This window comes from Parasteatoda tepidariorum, chromosome 1 (genome assembly GCF_043381705.1).
Source record: "Parasteatoda tepidariorum isolate YZ-2023 chromosome 1, CAS_Ptep_4.0, whole genome shotgun sequence".
In the NCBI taxonomy this organism is placed as follows: Eukaryota; Metazoa; Arthropoda; class Arachnida; order Araneae; family Theridiidae; genus Parasteatoda; species Parasteatoda tepidariorum.
This window is the reverse complement of record NC_092204.1, coordinates 10,312,381-10,334,356: the sequence shown is the minus strand read 5'-3', so window position 1 is coordinate 10,334,356 and position 21,976 is coordinate 10,312,381. Positions and strand designations below refer to the sequence as shown.

Genomic DNA, 21,976 nt, shown 5'->3' with positions numbered 1-21,976 from the left:
TATTTGTTCAAACTAGATGATACATTTCTTTATTTTAACCTATCTCATTCATTTCAACCGATCCATTTATGAAAAATAAAATATGGATGTTTTTCAGCGATAACATGCATTATCGCTGAAACATTTATAAAGTAGGGCTTTCATTTAGAAAAAGAGAATTCTTTTTTCAAAATTGCTTTGTATTTTTTTTCCAACGAATTTAAAGTACAAGGTACAGAGATCCATTATGCCATGAAGAAAGAACTACATAAGAACATTTAAATATATTTCAAAAACACTTTTATATTAAAAAAAGAGGATTTATGAAAAAGTGGATTGTTTTGAAATCTTTCTTCTTTTTTATTAAATAAGCATTTTTTCAAGTTGCAGAATAAGGAAGAGAGAAAGATATGCTTCCTTGAATTTACGTCATTGAAACAAATATTAAGGAAATGTCTCCAGCAATATTTTTATTCGATATTTTAACTTGCTCTGCATTAAATTTTTAGTAAATACTTAAATTTCTTATTGCACTAGGAGGCTTTGATCCCTGTTCTTTGCGCTCACCGATTTTCATGAATTACCCAGGGTGCGTAACATTTTTAAAAGTGTTTATTTTCGATGTTCGTTTTTTAAAAGCCCTTAAAGGTGCTTTTTTTCATGGATGTTTTTAAAAAGTGCTTAATTTTGTTTTTTCCGAAATATGATATTTTTCTTTACCGTGTTGATTTTCGCCACAAATAATGCAAAAAGACATCATCCTATTCAACGTTTTCACAATTTATTCAATCACAATCTATTTCGGCGTACNTGTTCGTTTTTTAAAAGCCCTTAAAGGTGCTTTTTTTCATGGATGTTTTTAAAAAGTGCTTAATTTTGTTTTTTTCCGAAATATGATATTTTTTTTTACCGTGTTGATTTTCGCCACAAATAATGCAAAAAGACATCGTCCTATTCAACGTTTTCACAATTTATTCTACCCCAATTTATTTCGGCTTACCGTCGGTCTGTAGTGTATGAAAACACCATTTGTTTTAGATGTTTGATGAAATACATGCGGGTCCGCACTTGCGTATACTGAGCTGGATTCTTGCACTCTTGTGTGCATCTCTGCTGTATTTTGCTGAATATTCTCCATTTCAGACTTCATTTTACTCCCTCTGTAATGGAATAGAAAAATTTCCCGAATTTTTTGCTGCTTACGGGGACCAACTAAACGTTGTCAATTTTTTCTTCGCTATTAGCGATAGAAAATTTCCTTTCGCTGGTTTATTTCATCGTTGGTGACGCGCCATCGTCTTCATCGCTGGCAAGCAAATAAAACCGGACAAAACCATCAATAAATGTCAAAAACTTGCCAACCCTGTCTAATTATGATATTTTGTCAAAGTGCTTAAAAATATTTTTTGAGTGCTTGAAAAGTGCTTAAAAGGTGCTTATTTTTTGTTGAAAAATTTGACTACGCACCCTGTTACCTGAATAGCTTAAAAAGTAATAACTTACAAATTATAAAATTGTGTTTGTTTTGGAAGTTATTTAATTAACAAATGCAAAATAGAGTTATGTTTTTTATTCTCTTAGCAAATCTGGTAAATTCAATGATTCTTACTGTAACTCTGGTTATATTTCGTTATTTCCAGCATTCTCTAAAGGTTGACGGCATCATGTTAATTTTAAAAAGATTTTTCCTAATTGTGTATATACAGGGTGTTTCTTAATCCGAGTGAAACCTTCAGTTATATTTGGTTGTTTCCACTAGCAATTAGCGATATTATGTACTTTGGAAGAAGATTTTTCTTAATTATATATATTCAGCGAGAAAGAGAGAGATGAGTGTGTAACGTAAAGGCTTTGACTAAACTGCTTATGTTATTTTATTTTTATCAAAATTCTATTTCTTAATTCATTATGCAGATAAAACGCGTTTCACATTAATTACTCACATCTGGCATTTTAGTTTTAAATTTAGAGTAAAGAATGCTGGAATTAAAATTTTTCGTTTTTCCCTTAACCTGGCGATTAAACTGGCTTTCAAGGTTCTCATTTTCACATTTTTCATTGGTTGGTCAGATGGCAAAAACGTTCTTAAGTATTTTTTTTTACTTCTCATATCCAATGCGTTTAGTTTTTGGATTTAATTTTGGACAAGGATTTTAAAAATTAAATTAAGTGTGGTCATTACGGAACACCCTGCATAATTTATAAGTTTACAAAACGATTAGAGAACTATAATTAAATTGAATTAGTAAAGCAAATTGAAAAAAAAGAAAGAAACGTTAAAACAGGACTTCATCAAGAGACACTCTGCTTGCTTTCTTCTGGGAGTTTTTCTGTGAATATCTGCTGAGCAAAACAAAAGGGTTGTTCAGATTCCGAACTTTTTCATACAAATTTTATAACTTGTTGATTTTAAACTTTTAGTTCTAAAGTCATTGCTCTGCTGTCATGGCTATTCAAGAGGCCAGAGAAGCTTATTTGGTTGGTCTTTTCGAAGACACTAGCCTTAGCGCTATCCACGCTAAGAGAGTCCCCATCATGCCCAAAGAAATCCAGTGTTACATCGCATATACGGTATCATATATGAGACAAGCGTTTCTGTCTCCAGCGGCCATGATCTCAATTACATCGCATATTAGTACGTATCCGTACTCTTTGCTACAAATATACTCATAGTTAGCGTACTTGAGGAAGCGATTTTTTGTTCCCTCGCCCTTTCTAAACGGTTAAGAAATTTTTTTTTCGCGAATAAAAATAATTACCCGTGAATTTTAACGAAAAAAAAAACTTTTTTATACGATATTTTTTACTGTGTAATGGACTTAAGAAATGCGTTAACATAGTTCAAATTTAAAACAGATGGTTGCTATTTCTTAAATGAAAACACCTAGTTATTTAATTTAAAAAAATAGTCTTCAAGTATTTTCATTATATTTTACTTGGATTAACTTTTAACTACATTGTATATTCTTTAACGTTAATATTAAACAAGATTATTATCTGAAGGCGCGTAAAACGTAAGATTTACTAACTATAACATCTTTGAAGCTTAAATTTCGTTAATCGCTTAACTCAACAAAGATAACTCGAGTGGTTGTGTATCTAGTCAAAATAACAGGTCTCAGAGTTTGATAGGAGCCTCTATTTAAGTTGTTACTCGCTTCCATGAGTTTATTAATGAATGTCTAGAAATTATTCATTAGTTTATTATTTGGAAGTGTTTACATTGTGACGAGCTTTTATCTAATGACGATTAATTAGAATCGGGCAGCAAAAGTGAATATTTCACTTTCATTGTTATAATGTGTGAATAAAATTATAAGATCAGTTGATAAATTTGCGAATAAAGAAAGTATAAAATGCAAAAGAACTGCAATTAAATTGTTGTTCTTTATTTATTTTAATTTTGCGCCAGTACTTTGATCAATTTCTGTTTCATTTTAATTTCGGAATGGTAATTTAATCGATCGATATTTAATTTTACTTTTTGCGAAATCGATATTACAATTGATCTTATGTTTATTGATATAATATTTTATAAAAATGTTAAATTAAGTTGCTAAAAATTCGTGCAATTGAAATAAAATACGAAAAAAACTGTAATCAATTCTACAATTTTTTTCCCGCTGTTTTTAGATAGTTGTGTTTTATTTTTTGAAGTAAAATTTTTATCAATTTATATTTCATGTTAATTTTGGAATAATAATTTAAATTGATTTCTTTGCATTTAATTTTTTGCCAAAGTGTATATAGATGCTAGAAGTAGCTTATTTCAAGTTTATTGTTATAATATGTTAAAATAAATTGATTAAATGTGGGAAAATAAAATTTAAAAAAAATTGTCAATAACTCCTTAAGTTTTTTTGTTGTTAAGATACCTGTTAAGATTTTTTGACAAAAACAAAGTTAATACTTTATTTTTAATTTTTTAAATAAAATTTTGATAGATTCGGACTATGTATCATTTTCGAATAGTAATTAGATCAATTTCTATTTTGTTTTAAGTTTTGGAAAAACATTTTAATCTATTTCTGTCTTAACTTAATATTTGGAATAGCACAGCAATCATTTTTTAGCATATTTCATTATTCAATAGAACAATAAACTTACTTTTTTTCTCTTTTGTTTCAAATTTTAACACCTAGTTTAACACACGTTCATAAAACATAAATTCAACAAACAGTCTACCCAATATATTCTTTCCTTTTGACTATGTATCATTTGACTATTTTGGACTATATATCATTTTAGAATAGTAATTAGATCAATTTCTATTTTATTTTAAGTTTTAGAAGAGTGTTTTGATCTATTTCTGCCTTAACTTAATTTTTGGAATAGCAGAGAGCAATCATTTTTCAGCATATTTCATTATTCAATAGATTAATAAACTAAATTTTTTCTTCTTTTGTTTCAAATTTTAACTCCTAGATACTAATACACGTTCATAAAACATAAATTCAACAAACATTCTACCCAATATATTCTTTCCTCTTGATTATATATCATTTGACTATTCTGGACTATGTATCATTTTCGAATAGTAATTAGATCAATTTCTATTTTATTTTAAGTTTCAGAAAAGTATTTTAATCTATTTCTGCCTTAACTTAATTTTTGGAATAGCACACAGCAATCATTTTTTTGCATATTTCATTATTCAATAGAACAATAAACCTAATTTTTTCTTTTATTTCAAATTTCAACACTACTAATAAACGCTCATAAAACATAAATTCAGCAAACATTCTACCCAATATATTGTTTCCTTATGACTATATATCATTTGACTATTTTGGACAATATATCGTTTTCGAATAGTAATTAGATCAATTTCTATTTTATTTTAAGTTTTAGAAAAGTATTGTAATCTATTTCTGCCTTAACTTAATTTTTGGAATAGCACGGCAATCCATTTTTAGCATATTTCATTATTCAATAGAACAATAAACTTAATTTTTTTTAACACCTAGATACTAATACACGTTCATAAAACATAAATTCAACAAATATTCTACCCAATATATTCTTTTCTTTTGATATTCCAGTACCAAAAGAAGCATATTTAGATGGAGTAACGGAACTGGTTGTAAACACATTAATGCATATTGAGAATAATTGATAAAAGGTATAGAACACCGAGCTAATACTCGAGATTTCGAATGAGTTGCATATCGTGAAATGATTGGAGCATGTCGAGTTTCTAATCACTTGCATATTCCACTCGGATGCTCCTATAGGATCTCTTCATATGTCACGTGTGAGAGATATATGATATTATAGGCTTATGGATGCATTCACATATATCGCCATTTAATCACGACTTAAGTGAAGCGGAGTCTGAAAACAACATATGGGGATATTCATTAATAATCGAGGGGTTTAGCCACTTTTCCGAAATATAATTTGAGAGCTTTTAATGTTGGAACTAAACACTCGACATCAGTAATGAGAGTTAAGGAATAATCCAGTTATTTGTAAGTTTCAATTAAATATGAAATTTTATTTTTCGATTAGTGTTTAATTTTCACTATATATTACGTATTAAATAATTATTTTTCTTTCTTCCTTTTTTTTAAAAGTTACTTATACATGTTCTTGGAACAGTCCGTTGTAGGCTAGCGGGTTTATGGAGGGTAAGGGCTTATGATTTCGTGACCAACGGAATGATAGTGGCAATAGGGTTAGTATTACGCACAGGCCACTTCTATTTCCCAGTCAAACTTGTTTTTTTATATATTTTCATATGATATTTTATAACCGTTAAAGAGGCTTTTGGCTAATCAGATGCTACTTTGAATTATATAGACTCTATAGACAGCCGAAGGTCATCCGAAGCAATAGATTGAGATGGCTTGGCCATATCTGGTGAGGTCCAGAAAATAATACAGTCCGAATCGCCACCTTTAAAAATCCTTCGGGATCTCGGGCTAGAGGAAGACCTCCAACTAGATGGCTGGATGACACTGCTAAAGATCTAAAAGTATTAAACATAAACAACTGGAAAAAAGTCGCCATGGACAGGAGGCATTGGAGGCTAAGTGTGGTTGAGGCAGCCAAGGCCTGTAAGGGGCTGCCGTGCTGAAGAAGAAGAAAATTTTTTAACCGTCGTTGAACAGCCGACCCTATTTTTAGGTTTACGACTATCAATATTAAATTCCGTAGCTTTGTAATTTTACACCCAATCCAGAACACAAGGGAACTCCTGGATCAAGTATTGGGAGAAATTTGCGTTCGTGGAGAACTTTTTGATGGAACTAACCGGCATTTGCGTTACATGGAGTTGAAGACCATTAGAATATCCCACGGTTAGCCTGACGGCGAAGGGACTCTAACCCATGATCTGTCTACCACTGAAGATATTTCACGTCAGCACTGTGGTCAGTGCAAGCCGGATGCGGATTCGTATCGACCAGCCATCGTTGGAATTCGAACCCGGTTCAACTCACTGGAAGACGAACGCTCTATCCCCTCAGCCATCACAGCTCAGTCAAACTTGTTAAGATAAACTGCGTTGTTTAAGATAAGTTTCTATACTTGTTTTAACGTAAAATAAACCGACACACACATCACCCAATCACGGCCAAGCTCCCAGCCCCGTGTTCCCGAATTTTATCTTACATCAACCATGGTGGAAATGCCACATAATTTTGACCCCGTTTAAATGACGTGGACAAAGCCTGAGCTGGTATCAATTTTTTTTCTTCACATTTTCACACCGCAATCCAAAAGAGCCCATGAATACAATTGTTTAGTTGACTGCCAGGATCCAACTCACAACCCCAGCTCTTCAAAGGGTATAAGCGACGCTTTGACAATTAGTGCCATTGGACATATATAAACATCATTGTAAAAATAATCCGTTTTATATGCTGTTCTATATGGTGTTATGATGATTTCCTTGCAGACAAAATCATGAATTAGCTATCATCTAATTTTTCAGCACTTGTTTACCAATTTTTAGATTCAACAATCATGATTCTTATCAGTTTCCTCAAGTTGAAAGTGAGTAGATAAATTTGAACTCGCAGCGGATTTAAATCTTTCAAGTGCTTTAGAGTTTTGCCAGAAATATTATTTCTGTCAACAAATTCCAAAAAACAAAACAAAATAAAATTAACATGATTATAATCTTTTAATAATTGGAAACTGCTGTTAAAATCCCTCTGTTATGGAAATTTGAACAAAATATCTTATGCATTAATACAAAAAAAATAATTAAAAGTTGGTTGATAACTACAATAATGGGTTATTCATATGTCCATTCTTAAAAATGATGCGAAGCCAATTCTGGCACGTAAAGAAGCTGCACAACTGTAATTTAAATCGGAAAGCAGATGGCAACAGTGATCACCCGGCCTCCGCACCATGCTCTCCAACCGTCTATCCGTGCTTGAAATTTTTCGGCTCTAAAATTGTCTGAGACATTCTGAGAGTGGATTTCGTACTACTGAGGTATGATAAGCGAATGTGTTTACAACTTGTTGCATGGAAAATCGATCCCTGACCGAATCTGTTGCAGGTGCAAGCTCTACCTACCATACAGGCTGAAAAAAAAATAAAAGAGAAAAATAAAAATAGAAGTGTTTCAAAAACGGTAAGCTAGAATAATCAGCCAAATAAAATAAAACACATTTTTTCAATTCCCTTTTACATTTTCTTTCAATTTCCAATTCCTAAAGTAAACTATTTTAAAATGATTTGTAAACTGTATTCCAACCACGCTTTCTCATTTTTTAAAAGATTTTACAGCAAAAAAAAAGAGANTCAACAAACATTCTACCCAATATATTCTTTCCTTTTGATATTCTAGTACCAAAAGAAGCACACTTAGATGGAGTAACGGAACTGGTTGGAAACACATTAATGCATATTGAGAATAATTGATAAAAGGTATTGAACACCGAGCTAATACTCGAGATTTCGAATGAGTTGCATATCGTGAAATGATTGGAGCATGTCGAGTTTCTAATCACTTGCATATTCCACTCGGATGCTCCTATAGGATCTCTTCATATGTCACGTGTGAGAGATATATGATATTATAGGCTTATGGATGCATTCACATATATCGCCATTTAATCACAACTTAAGTGAAGCTGAGTCTGAAAACAGCATATGGCGATATTCATTAATAATCGAGGGGTTTAGCCACTTTTCCGGAATATAATTTGAGAGCTTTTAATATTGGACTAAACACTCGACATCTCTAATGAGAGTTAAGGAATAATCCAGTTATTTGTAAGTTTCAATTAAATATGAAATTTTATTTTTCGATGAGTGTTTAATTTTCAGTATATATTATGTATTAAATAATTATTTTTCGTTCTTCCTTTTTTTAAAGTTACTTATACGTATTCTTGGAATAGTCCGTTGTTGACCAGCGGGTTCACGGAGGTTAAGGCCTTATGAATTAGTGACCAACAGAATGATAGTGGCAATAGGGTCAGTATTACGCACAGGCCACTTTTATTTCCCAATCAAACTTGTTTTTTATACTTTTTTATATAATATTTTATAACCTTGAAAGAGGCTGTCGGCGAATCAGATACAACTTTGAATTATATAGACTCTATGGACAGCCACGGATAGTGCAGGTCATCCGAAGCAATAGATTGAGATGGTTTGGCCATATCTGGTGAGGTCCAGAAAATAATACAGTCCGAATCGCCACCTGTAAAAATCCCTCGGGATCTCGGGCTAGAGGAAGACCTCCAACTAGATGGCTGGATGACACTGCTAAAGATCTAAAAATATTAAAGATAAGCAACTGGAAAAAAGTCGCCATGGACAGGAGGCGTTGGAGGCTACGTGTGGTTGAGGCAGCCATGGCCTGAAAGGGGCTGCCGTGCTGAAGAAGAAGAAGAAAATTTTATAACCGTCGTTAAACAGCCAACACTATTTTTGGGTTTACGACTATCAATGTTCAACTCCGTAGCCTTGTAATTTAAAACCCAATCCAGAATACAAGGGAACTCCTGGATGAAGTAGGTATTGGGAGATATTTGCTTCCGTGGAGGACTTTTTGATGGAACTTGCCCGCATTTAGGGGAAGACCATGAGAACATCCCATGGTTAGCCTGACGGCAAAGGGACTCTAATCCATGATCTGTCTACCACTGAGGATATTTCACGTCAGCACTGTGGTCGGTGCAAGCCGGATGCGGCTTCGTATCGACTAGCCATCGTTGGAATTCAAACCCGGTTCACCTCATTGGATGGCGAACGCTCTATCCCCTGAGCCATCACGGCTCAGTCAAACTTGTTAAGATAAACTGCATTGTTTAAGATAAACTTCTAGAGTTGTTTTAACGTAAAATAGATCGACAAGACACATCAACCAATCACGGCCGAGCTCCCAGCCTCGTTTTTCCGAATTTTATCTTGCAACAGGTAGGTAGAGATGCTTTTGAGGTAGAAATGCCTCATAATTTTGACCCCGTTCAAATGACGCGGACAAAGCCTGAGCTAGTATCAATTATTTTTCTTCACATTTTTACGCCGCAATCCAAAAGAGCCCATGAAGACAATTGTTTAGTTGACTGCCAGGATCTAACTCACAACCCCAGCTCTCCAAAGGGGTGTAAGCGACGCTTTGACAATTTGTGCCATTAGACATATATAAACATCATTGTAAAAATAATCCGTTTTATATGCCGTTCTATATGGTGTTATGATGATTTCCTTGCAGACCAAATCATGAATTAGCTATCATCTAATTTTTCAGCACTTGTTTACCAATTTTTAGATTCAACAATCATGATTCTTATAAGTTTCCTCTTGTTGAAAGTTGAAAGTGAGTAGATAAATTTGAACTCACAGCGGATTTAAAATATTTGCAATGTGTGCTTTAGAGTTTTGTCAGAAATATTATCTCTGTCAGAAAATTACAAAAAAAAAAAAAACATTAACATGATTATAATCTTTTAATAACTGGTAAATGCTGTTAAAATCATTAAAATCCCCCTGTTATGGAAATTTGAACAAATTATCTTATGCATTAATACAAAAAAAATAATTAAAAGTTTGGTTGATAACTACAATAATGGGTTATTCTTATGCCCATTCTTAAAAATGGTGCGATGCCAATTCTGGCACGTAAACACGCTGCACAACTGTAATTTAAATCGGAAAGCAGATGGCAGCAGTGATCACCCGGCCTCCGCACCTTGCACTCCAACCGTTCATCCGTGCTTGAACTTTTTCCGGCTCTAAAATTGTCTGAGACATTAATTACATTAAAGTGGATTTCATACTACTGAGATATGATAAGCGAATGTGTTTTCAACTTGTTGCATGGAAAATCGATCCCCGACCGAATCTTTTGCAGGTACAAGCTCTATCTACCACACCTACTGAAAAAACAAAAAATAAAAGAGAAAAATAAAAAATAAAAATGTTTAAAAAACGGTAAGCTTGAATGATCAGCCAAATAAAATAAAACACATTTTTTCAATTCCCTTTTACATTTTCTTTCAATTTCCAATTCCTAAAGTAAACAATTTTAAAATGATTTGTAAACTGTATTCCAACCACGCTTTCCAATTTTTTAAAAGATTTTACAGCAAAAAAAAAGAGAAAAAAAAAAGAAAAAACAATAAAAATGCATGAATGAAAATTTACACAAAACCTATCGTTCTGCAACTCCGCAAATTCTTCAGATTTCTAAACCTCTAATAAAATTGAAATAGAGCTTAAGAATTCTATATAAAATCAACGCTTGTCAGTTAAGATTGGGAGCAAATTAGCATCTCGAAATAAACTTTAAAGACGTAATTATCAGCAACGTACGAACAAATTCAAAAGTGTGAGTGAGATTTAGAAGGAAAAATTTTCTTTTCTCGTCACCATGGTAACTATTAACACAGGTAAGATGTTTTGAAAGGGAATTTTTATGATGAATAATCCCTAGCGGAGACTGTCTTGGCTTCGCTGATTTCTTCCCTTCCTTCTTAAAAATCCGATTTTCTCTCTTTTTATTTATCAATTTACCTTTCTGCATGTTGTTTTTTAAGCGATAAAAAGGATTCTGTTTTTTTTCCTTTTTCTTTTTATCGAAGCAAATGCGATCTAGATCGTAGCAACAGATTGAAGTTTTTTTTTTTTTTTTTTGATTTTCTCTTTTCATCTTTTTCCCGAATGGGACGGACATTCAATGAGGAATTTCTAAGGTTTAGTATTGATAAAAGATTTTTTTTTCATGGTGAAATAGCGGAAATATCTTAAGCGATTCGATTTCAGATTAAGAAACGTTGGGGGAAAACTAGTTTCGTCAAATATTTCTCTTGCTTTTACTTTTATTTGGGATGTCGCAATTGTCGCATTCAATAAAATAACACATAAATCTCGATGATGATCTCATGTTACGTGTCATTTTTATGATACATTTAAATCAATTTCAAAAGAATTCATCTTACTTCAATAAATATCTTATGTCATTAGTAAGCCATAAAACATTTTTTTCAAGAAAGAAAAGAAGAAAAAAAAGTGTTTTAATATTTTTCTTTTTCAATTAAGAGCGGGTAATTAATTAATTTGATAAATTTGTTTGATAAGTAGAAATTATACTTGATATTAGGGGGGGGGATTAATATTTTATACATAAATAAGGACAATTGGGGCCGGGATAGTCTTGTCGGTAGGGTGCTGGGCCCATGTCCGAGAGTTCGTGGGTTCGAACCCCACCGGCCGAAGACTCCTCGTGTAGTAAATGATGTCAGATGCACGCTAAATCTGTCGAGTCGCAAAGTCCTCCATGTTCCCATAACAAATCAATACCTCTGTGGGTACTGGATTGAGATCGATCGTTCTCTGATTCAGGTCAAAATTACGATCTGTGGATGAATGAATGGATGTATGTATGGTTCCGCCCTATAAACGGGTGTGACGTATGGATGTGGCAGAAGTCGAATTCTTCGCCAAAGATGGCGCCACTGGAAAACAAGAACAGTCGTGCCCCTCTGCCTAAACCGGCATACGTCAGCAACAACATCAAATAAGGACAATTGATTTGAAACTAATAAGATCAAAAAGTCTGAAGCGAAAGATTTACTCAAAAAATATTTTTTTTTTGTTTCGTAGTTAACATGAGAGTAAGATCGGCCTATTTCGAGCACCCGAATTAAGGCGCTCCTTTTCATGACGTCAAGTGAATTGTAAATAAAAAACAAGTTAAGAAAAAGCTTAACTATCAACAGAAATAAGAGAAAAACGTCAGTAGTCGACTGGATAGCGGAGAGTGAAAGAGCAAAATCAAGGCCCTACATGTTCTGTCCCTATTATCCTTCTTCTGCCACCACCATTCCTTGGGCTGCCGCATTTTGCCATTCCTCTGCCAGTTAATCTGCCAATATAATGAAAAATATCCTTCTTTTATTATTATCCCTGTGCTTAGGAAAATATTTGTTTGTAGTACTCAAACAACTATTTAAATTCTTGTCTCTTTTTCTTTTACTTTTTTTTTTTAATTCCGATTGGTTCACATCGAGTTGGAGGTTTTTATTCAAGTTCAGGTTCGAAGGCTTGTAATTTTAAACTCAACGCAAAAGACAACTCTTGAATCGCACATTCGGCCTTCGTTGTCAATAAATCAAAATATAATCAAAACTAATCAATATTTGCGTTACATAGGAAGGATAACCATGAAAGTCTTCGCCTATTGTCTGACAAAGAGGGGACTGAAACCTATGCCCTATCAATTACTATATTTTATAACCGGCGTTGATTACCCGACATAATTTTGAGTTTACGACGAACAATGTTTAACCCCGCGGCTTTGAACCACCCAACCCAGAAGACAATAGAGATCCAGGATCAGAAACTGGAACAAACAAGCCGTTGTGGAGTACTTTTTGATGGGACTCACTAGCTGATGAAATATTGCGTTACATGGAGAAGGTGTTAAATAAAGGCTATGATTTATGGTTCAAATTAATATCCATAGATGGCGCTGTGCCAATGATTTATTTTTTCTCATATTTTTGTTTTATTTTTTATCCTCTCTTGTGCTGTCCTCTCTGTCTGTATGAATAAAATTTTCTGTCCGTTTCTCCGTATTCATTTTATTTTGAAATTCAAGAATCTTTATAGAACAATTTAATAAAAGGAAGCCATGGAAAACTCCAATCGTAATGTTAGGGGGATTCTACCCCATGATAAACTAACCACTGAGGATATTTTACGCCAGCTCTGTGGTTGGCCACTGCTGGGAATATCAACAAGCCACCGCTGGGATTCGAACCTGGGTCACTTCATAGAAAGATTAACTCTCTGCTCTCTGAGCGTCCTAGGCTCATTAACCACCAGAAATATATTTAGCATATAAACATACTACAAATAGGAGTAGTTCAAGAAATGACATGAATTAATAGGGATTCGAACCCGATAAAGCTTTATCCCCCGAAACATACTTGATTTCTAGCTTTTTAATGTGTGTTTTAAGCATTGACTTCTATGTGTAAGTTAATTTTTTTCAACGGCAGGCACTGAACTTCAGTTCTTCACCTCGGAAGATGCCAGAAGTGTTGCTCATTTAACGTTACATGTGAACCTAAGTCAAAGAGGCGAGCAACATCACCCACGCTACGCTGCCACACATACCCGTTTATAGGGTGGGTCACATTCACACATCACACAACAGAGAACAACACCCAGAGAGAAACATCTATGCCGTGAGCGGGATTCGTACCCGCAACCATGGCTTCACAGTCAGGTACGCTGACCGCTTGGCCACCTGGCCGGCAAAGTTAAAATGCTGCTTACAACTTAAGAACAGAGCTTTCTTTGGTAGCAGACATTCATGGTATCTTGTTTAGTAGAACCTCTTAATAGTTTCGTTTAATATACACTATCTAGCCATTAATGACCGGACACCCCTTGAAAGGCAGGTGGACTCGTCCTGGCGGAATAAATACGCAACCTGTGGTAGGGGGAAGACCATTCGCAAGCAGGCGACGGCCATACGAGCGTTAACAGTGAAAATGAGTGGACGGTGAGAGCTGAATGAGGCGGAAAAGGGCATGATCATAGGCTCTCACCGATTTGGTCATTCCATACGTGCCATCTCCGACAAGTTTCAGATACATCGGTCAACAGTTGGTGACGTCGTGTTGAAATGGGAACGAGAGGGAGTGATAAAACCGCAGTCCCGACCCGGCAAGCCCAAAATAATGTCCGACAGGGATCGACGATCTCTTCGACGTGCAGTGAAGGCAAACCGACAAATGTCGTTGGACACTGTCGCTACCAACTTCCGGGCTGCATCTGGCAGTGTTGCCAGTGCACGTACCATTCGTCGGGAGCTGATTGCACAAGGATTCCATGGACGAGCAGCAGCACATAAGCCAAACATCTCTCCATCAAACGCCCGCCACCGATTTCAGTGGTGCAGAGCACGTCGCCAGTGGACAGTAGAGCAATGGAAAAGCGTTATGTGGAGTGATGAGTCACGCTACATGTTGTGGCACTCTGATGGACGGGTGTGGACCTGGCGAATGCCCGGAGAACGGTACCTACCGGAGTGCATTGTCCCCACTGTGAAGTTCGGCGGTGGAGGAATTATGGTGTGGTCCTGTTTCTCATGGTTTGGCCTTGGACCCTTGGTGTTAGTGCGTGGAACCCTGAACGCAGAAGGGTATAGAGACATCCTGGACAATTCGGCGCTTCCCACCCTGTGGCAACAGTTCGGTAATGGCCCGTTTGTGTTTCAACACGATAACGCTGCCATTCATAAAGCACATGCCATCACGGACTGGTTTGATGAAATGGGGGTGCAAGAGCTTGACTGGCCATCCCAAAGTCCCGACATCAATCCAATTGAGCATCTCTGGGATGAGTTGGAGCGCCGGTTGAGGGCCAGACCACAACGCCCCAAAACCACCACTCAACTCTTCGCCATGTTACAGGAGGAATGGCGGGCAATACCTGCCGCCGTGTACCAACACCTAGTGGATAGCCTTCCTAGAAGGGTTAAAGCTGTGATTCGGGCGCGTGGCGGCCCTACGCCCTACTGACTTGATACTAGCACCTCATGTATCCGAAATGAGAGGTGTCCGGTCATTAATGGCCAGATAGTGTATAAACTTTGGCCTCAACTTTTGTTAGTATACTAAGACAGGAACGTGGTTCAAACGGTTCCTCCAGACACTCGTCTCGCGTCCTGACGGTTACTATGGTCACTTAGTCACTTCGAGTTACTAAGTCACTTCAAAAAGGGGTGAATAGTTTTGTCTTAATCTTGCCGTAGGTTAGCGTGTAAACCAATCAACACCTTCTTTTCTCCATTTCATCCCCATTAGAGATGTGTTTTCGCTTGTTACCATAGTAGCAGACAGCCCCAGACTTTTAGTATTATTATACTAAAAGTCTGATACAAAGTTTGATAAAAAGTTATTATACTAGATTATACTTCGTTCACCTGGAGTTGCCACTTGGCTCCGCCTTCATCACGTGCTATCCGACGATACTATTTCGCTATTTTTGGGAGAAGGATGTGAACAATCCTGAGCCAGGTTGCTATTTGGCGATCGTATGACAATAAATATTTGACAATTAATATTAAGTATTTCATAAATTTGATAATATTCCCCTCTTTAGAGTAAATAGTATTATTTTATTTTATAACCGTCGTTGAACAGCCGACCCAATTTTACGGTTTACAACTACTGATGTTCAACTCCGTAGCCTTGCAATTTTGAACAAATTCCAGAAGACAAGGGAACTACTGGATCGAGAAATTTGCATTCGTGGAAGACTTTCTGATGGAGCTAACCCACATTTGCATTACATGGAGAGGAAGATCACGAGAACCTTCCACGGTTAGCTTGACAGCAATGGAACTCTAACCCATGATTCGGCTACCACTGAGGATATTTCACGTCAGCACTGTGATCGGTTCAAGCCGGATGCGGAATTCGTATCGACTGGGATTGGAACCTGGTTCACCTCATTGGAAGGCGAACGCTCTATCCCCTGAGCCATTGCGGCTCTTGCTGTCTTGCTGCTGTTGAAAGGTATAATGGCAGATGATAAGGCGAAGTAAGTGACTGAAAAACTGTTTGCGTTTGGCGCCCATTGGATTGTCTCATTACTTATGAAAGTTAACTCCATAAAGTTCCAAAATGAAAAAATGATTAGTTGTCCACTACTATCGTACATGATATAGTTGTCCATTGATTTTGTTCTCAATGGATCGAAGGATTTTGAAAATAGTTTCATTATAATTGTTTGATTTTGAAATTGCATGAATAATTTCAAATCGAATGTCATTATTTTTAGTTTATAAAATTTTATATGGAATGTTTGTTTTCTTTCATTGCAGAGTTTTCATTATCAAAAGTACCTAGTTTCTCTGGTGCAGAGTATCAAGAGATCCATTCGACGGGGTCATTGGTCAAGTTCTGCCAGATACATGTGGGTGGACAGGAACGGGAGGCCTGTCTCCCCGCCCTCCAATCAGCACTCCAGAAGTCCCGGATATAAGGATAAGCCAACGTATAAAAAGGTAAGTGTGCATTTAAATAGAGCCAAAGCAACGTGCAAAAATAATGAATAAGGCCATATAAACATACATGTCATCGCTTCGGTATTATGAGAAAGCACCTTCTTCTATGTTAAACGTAACACGATAACCGTAACGTAACGACGTACGATAACGTAAACGTAACACGATATCGTGTTCGTTACGAAATCACCTTCACGTAATCGTATTGAGGTGATAAACACCAATGTAGAGCCGCGATGGCTCAAGGGATAGAGCGTTCGCCTTCCAATAAGGTAACGGGGGTGCCATCCCCTCCGCAGAGGATCAAAATTGTGATGGCATGTCTTCGGATCATCCTCCGGGATGTTTCCCAGACCGTCGCCAATAGCCCATTGTGAAGCTCTGGTGCGACGTAAATTAACAACAGCAATAAGGTGAACCGGGCTTCGATCTCGGCGATAGCTGGTCGATACGAATTCCTTATCCGGCTTGCACCGACCACAGTGCTGACGTGAAATATCTTCAGTGGTAGACGGATCATGGGTTAGAATCCCTTTACCGTCAAGCTAACCGTGGGAGGTTCCCGTAGTCTTCCGCTCCATGTAACGCAAATGCGGGTTAGTTCCATCAAAAAGTCCTCCACGAAGGCAAATTTCTCGTAATACTTGATCCAGGAGTTCCCTTGTGTTCTGAATTGTGTTCAAAATTAAAAGGCTTCGGAGTTGAACATAAGTAGTCGTAAACCCAAAAATTGGGTTGGCTGTTCAACGACGGTTATAAAATATTAAATAAAAATAGCAAAGATGTAGATAAATTTACAAACAAGCTACAAAAAATGGAGCCCGCAGTGGACTGAGCGTTAAGACACGGTTCCCAGCAGATCACCGAAGTCAAGCATCACTGACTGCGGTCAGTGTGCGGGTGGGTGACCACTTGGATCAGTCAGGACCGAGGGTGCGCGATATTGGTCCTCGTTAAATTGTGCTACCGTAAAGTGCTCGACTTCGCGTGTAGGTCGTCGGGCTACCGAAGCGGGGGTGCCATCCCCTCTGCAGAGGATCAAAATTGTGATGGCATGTCTTCGGATCATTCTCAGGGATGTTATCCAGACCGTCGCCAATAGCCCATTGTGCAGCTCTAGTGTGACGTAAATGAACTAAAACAGCAACTACAAAAGATGGTTCAAAAGAAAAAGGAGCAAGAAAGTCAATAATATTGAAAATATAAAGAAAAAGGCACGTGAGGGTATTTTAAGATCTCAAGATATTATAAGTCAAATAAAAAAAAGATTTCGGAGCAGTTGTTAAAAAAAGGATACCAGTATTATCTCGTATTTTTTCACATTTACTTACGTCTTGAAGCTTATTTTGATAAATCATTATAGTGTGCTTGATGTTAGTTCAGAATATATGTACCTGATCATGCAGGAATGGTACAAGGAAGGACTACTCATGAAAAGATTTAGACCAATAGAGCTTACTAACGCACTAGAGAGATTTAACATGTTCAATATTATATTTTCCTATTCTCACACGTTCATGTACGCTTGACCTGCGTACTGCAGTTACTAGAAAAAAACTCCGATTTTTATAGAACTTGCGAATATGTGAGGTCAATGCTACGTTAATGTGATATGCTATTCTTTTCGTAATAAAAATTAAAAAGCATATTTTTATTATATATATCTTGCAGTCTTTGCTATTTGCTATCGGAAAGATTCGTTTGATACTTAGTAAATAGACTGTAACCCAATTTGTTTTCATCATATATTATAAATATTAGTGTAATGATCAAAAGATTTTTTAAAAGGGTAAATTGAAATATTTAATTTTTGTTGGAGGAAGCAGACGTTATAATGATTCAAGTAATGGATAAAAACGTTTTTTGTACGCTTATAACTATTTATGTTACACAAAAGACAGATTAAATTCGTTTCTGAGACCAATTAGACTGTGTGGGTTAAGTCGAGTAAAAAGAAACCTGGACATAACACTTATTTATTCTGATATATGACAAATGATTTTATGATGTATTAAAATCTTTCTAAAAAGTTATGTCAAAAAGTGGAAATAGTATAAGTTTAAAATTAATTTTTAAGTTAGAAAAGAAAGATATTGAAATTAAATGAATCAGCACAGAGGAAGGTGGGACCAATTAAAATTTGTTTTATTGATGACGAAATTGAGAGACGAAACAAAAGGAAATCGTTAGAAAAACCTAAAAGTCTTATTAGGCAATCAAACTGGTTTTGATTCCGTTTCGCTTTTCTCGCTAGTGATCCCATATATTACGTAGCGTTTATATTCTACCTCATTTTAAGCATTAGTTTTCGATTCCTTGTTTGGATATATTTTTTACCTCATTATTGTATAGGATTTTAAAAATGAAGTTATGGGCCGCACTTACAGAACACTCTGAATATTGATTTAGTTACGACCTGACAGAAGATATTTTTCTATAAACGTAATTAAATTGGATCAAAATTTCTTAGCCTGTAAGACCATACTTACATTCAAAAATTTATGTTACAAGATATATGTCCATGTCTGGATCGCTAATAGCTTGAGAACGGGGTTACCAATTAGGGTCTTTTTTTAGCAGTTTTCAAATTTTTCTAGGAGTGGTTTGCAACCAATCATATCTTATCAATATTAAGAAAATAAGTGTTTTTAACAGCAACACTCTTTCGTCTATGCTTACAAAAATAAAAGAAAACTAGCTGACAACCTTAAGTCAATTTTAATTACAATGAAAGCTCCAAATACATGTAAAGACTGATTTTAACTTATAAGCGTAAATACTCATTTACTTGATTATGCTGTCTTTTAGTTCTTAAACAGTGCCATTAAATCAAATTATTTTTCTAAAGTGTAGTTTTTGCTTTGTATTATTTAATGTTTTAGATCCGTGTATTCCTTTATACCAGTTAAAATTCGTTTCGGCGTAAAGACCCTGACTATTTAAAATCATTGGCTTGCATAATTAATAATAGAAAATACGTGCACAGTTTGATTTTGACAAAGTTGCTAATTTAATTTATTATCTATTCAAAGTGTAATTTAGATAATTAGCATCTATCTTATCTATATTATAAAAAATGCTAATACGTACGTATGTATGTATGTATCAATAAAACCGATGATATTTCTTTTCTCGCTCTGGCAACAGTTTTCATTTTTAATTGATAGGATTCGGCGCGCAAGAGCACGTAGTGAGCATCATATGGCTAATCTATATTATATAAAACGCTAATACGTTTTAATTGATAGGCTTCGGACCGCAAGAGAACGTAGTGAGCATCATATGTCTAATCTGGTGAATTCTCACCGAATTATCAAAAAAATTCTCATAAAATTATCTTTATCGAAGCCGATGCTTTACATCCGGCGTTCAGTACTATTTCATATTGTTTTACAACACATGGTTTTAACCCTCTGGTGGGAAAGACTTTAAAACAAAACTTACAACAGTTACTTTACTGAAATTTACTGAAATTTAGAATAGTGTGATTAAGAAAAATATGCGAACTGTTTGTAATTTCAAATTAATATTGAAATGCACAGGTTTAGAATTTTCTACAGTGAAAAGTTTTCGGAACTTCAGTGTTCAAAAAAGTATACAAAAGCTAGACGTTAAGAATGTATCCAATGAGCGAGCAAATCGAGTATCGGATTGCGAAGCAATCCGAAATGAACTGCGAAAGCAGTTCCAGGGGTTGGCGAGCGCCAGCGAGCAGGGGGCGAAGCCTCCTAGTACTTTTTAAATTTTATTGTTTGTTGCACTCAAACAATCATTTGAATAACAAATTTATCGTAATAACATACGAACATGTAAGAATCATAAATTAAATCCATTCTCAATTGGGTATAATATAAAAAAAACACAACTACTTCCACTTAGTAGGAATAACATTTACCATGACGCAATGCTAAATTCTATGCCACTATCCACATAAATGCCACTATCCACATAAATCAATTATTAATCAAAAATCGAATATCAATTACTTTTCTTTATAATGCAATAAAATCTGGCGAGCAGCTATTTAAACGATCAAACACTTCGTTTGTTTATTTGTGGCTTGAAGTTAGGCTCGCAGAAAATGCCGTTCATGGGTTAAATTTAGTAGGAATAACACAACCTGTGACGTAGGCTATAGTATACCCAATTGAACAATACGAGTTTATTATGCTTACATATTGTTTTGATGTTTGTGTTAAAAGTACTAAATTTTATTTATTCTCTATTTAAGTATATGTAAGCTGTAAGCTAGATTCTGATTTATTTGTTATTTAAGTATATTTAAGCTGTAAGTTAGAGTTTGTATCGTCAGTTGCTATGGTGATATTACAGAACAAATTTTTGTGTTAAAATAGAGTTATGTTTCTTGTTTTTTTTGTAAAAATTGAGTCAGAATAATTTTATTTTAATTAAGTAGTAGTTTTTAGTGGAGAACGACAGAATATTGCACTTTCTGGTAGAGTCTCTTAACATTTGCGGTGACCCGGAAGCAATTTTAAGAAGAATTAATAATACAATGAATGGAATTCAGAAACAACGGAAGATAGTTCGAAGCTTTTTGACTCGATTAAGTAACCAGATTTTAATTAAAATAAAATCAGAAGAAACCGATAATTTAGTAGACGTTAAAGCTAAATTTAAAGCATTGAAAATAAAGAAAAAAGAACTTCAAAAGTTCGACAGTGAATTATCCGAAGTTATGCTGCAGTCTGATAATATTACGGAAGAAAAAATAGAAAATGAAAGTAAGTCAATTGATGATTATTCTAATAATTATTATAAAGTTGAATCTAGTACTAGAATAAATTAAATTTAATACTTTTAACAGGTTGGCTTTACGATTTTAAATCTTGAAATACTTGAATTTCAAAAATTCTGCTTATTTTAAAAAGTAGATCAACTGGTCTCCAGTCAGGAGAATAGTATTATAAATATAAATGCTAAAATTTAATTTCTGTAAGTGAATAAGCTATATTAAAATTTATGCATTTTGAATTAAATTAATTAGTTCATTCTTTTATGCTAAACCTTGAATATGATCCTTTGGCGAATGGAAATTATGATACATTATTTTCCATTTAAAATAAGGAAACTAATAATGTTATCTCGCGAAGAGAAATGTGGTTATAGAACTTGATATAATCTAATAAGGATTTTGAATTTCTCTTCAGTTTAGTAATATAATTCTATTTTCTTTAGAGTCAAGGCTTATTTTGACGAAACTAATTTTATAAATTTTTTTTCATTTGTTCTATAATTAATTAAAAAATAATATTTGTTTGTTTAGTCGAAATTATGTTCTTTGAAAACTAATTAAATCAGCAAAGCTGAATTTTTCGTAATTTTCATTAATTTTTTGGGTACCATTTTTTGTTCAGTTCAAGAATAAAATTATAATTGTAGTTTTTAAAAATAATTTCTAGCTACCTATTCAAATGATAATTTGAAATAAATTGAAAATAATATAATTTAAGTTATTTTTTTCTTCATTTATTCAAAGAT

General features: G+C 34.8%; 1 protein-coding gene across 1 annotated transcript in view; it reads left to right on the top strand.

Annotated features, from left to right (window-relative positions):
* LOC107454139 (whirlin protein dyschronic) overlaps nt 1–21,976 on the top strand; it is a 370,134-nt gene that overhangs the window by 64,110 nt on the left and 284,048 nt on the right. Inside the window, exon 2 of the mRNA XM_021146525.3 lies at nt 16,292–16,474. Coding sequence (XP_021002184.2) covers nt 16,292–16,474 — 183 coding nt within the window. The remainder of the gene's footprint in view (nt 1–16,291; nt 16,475–21,976) is intronic.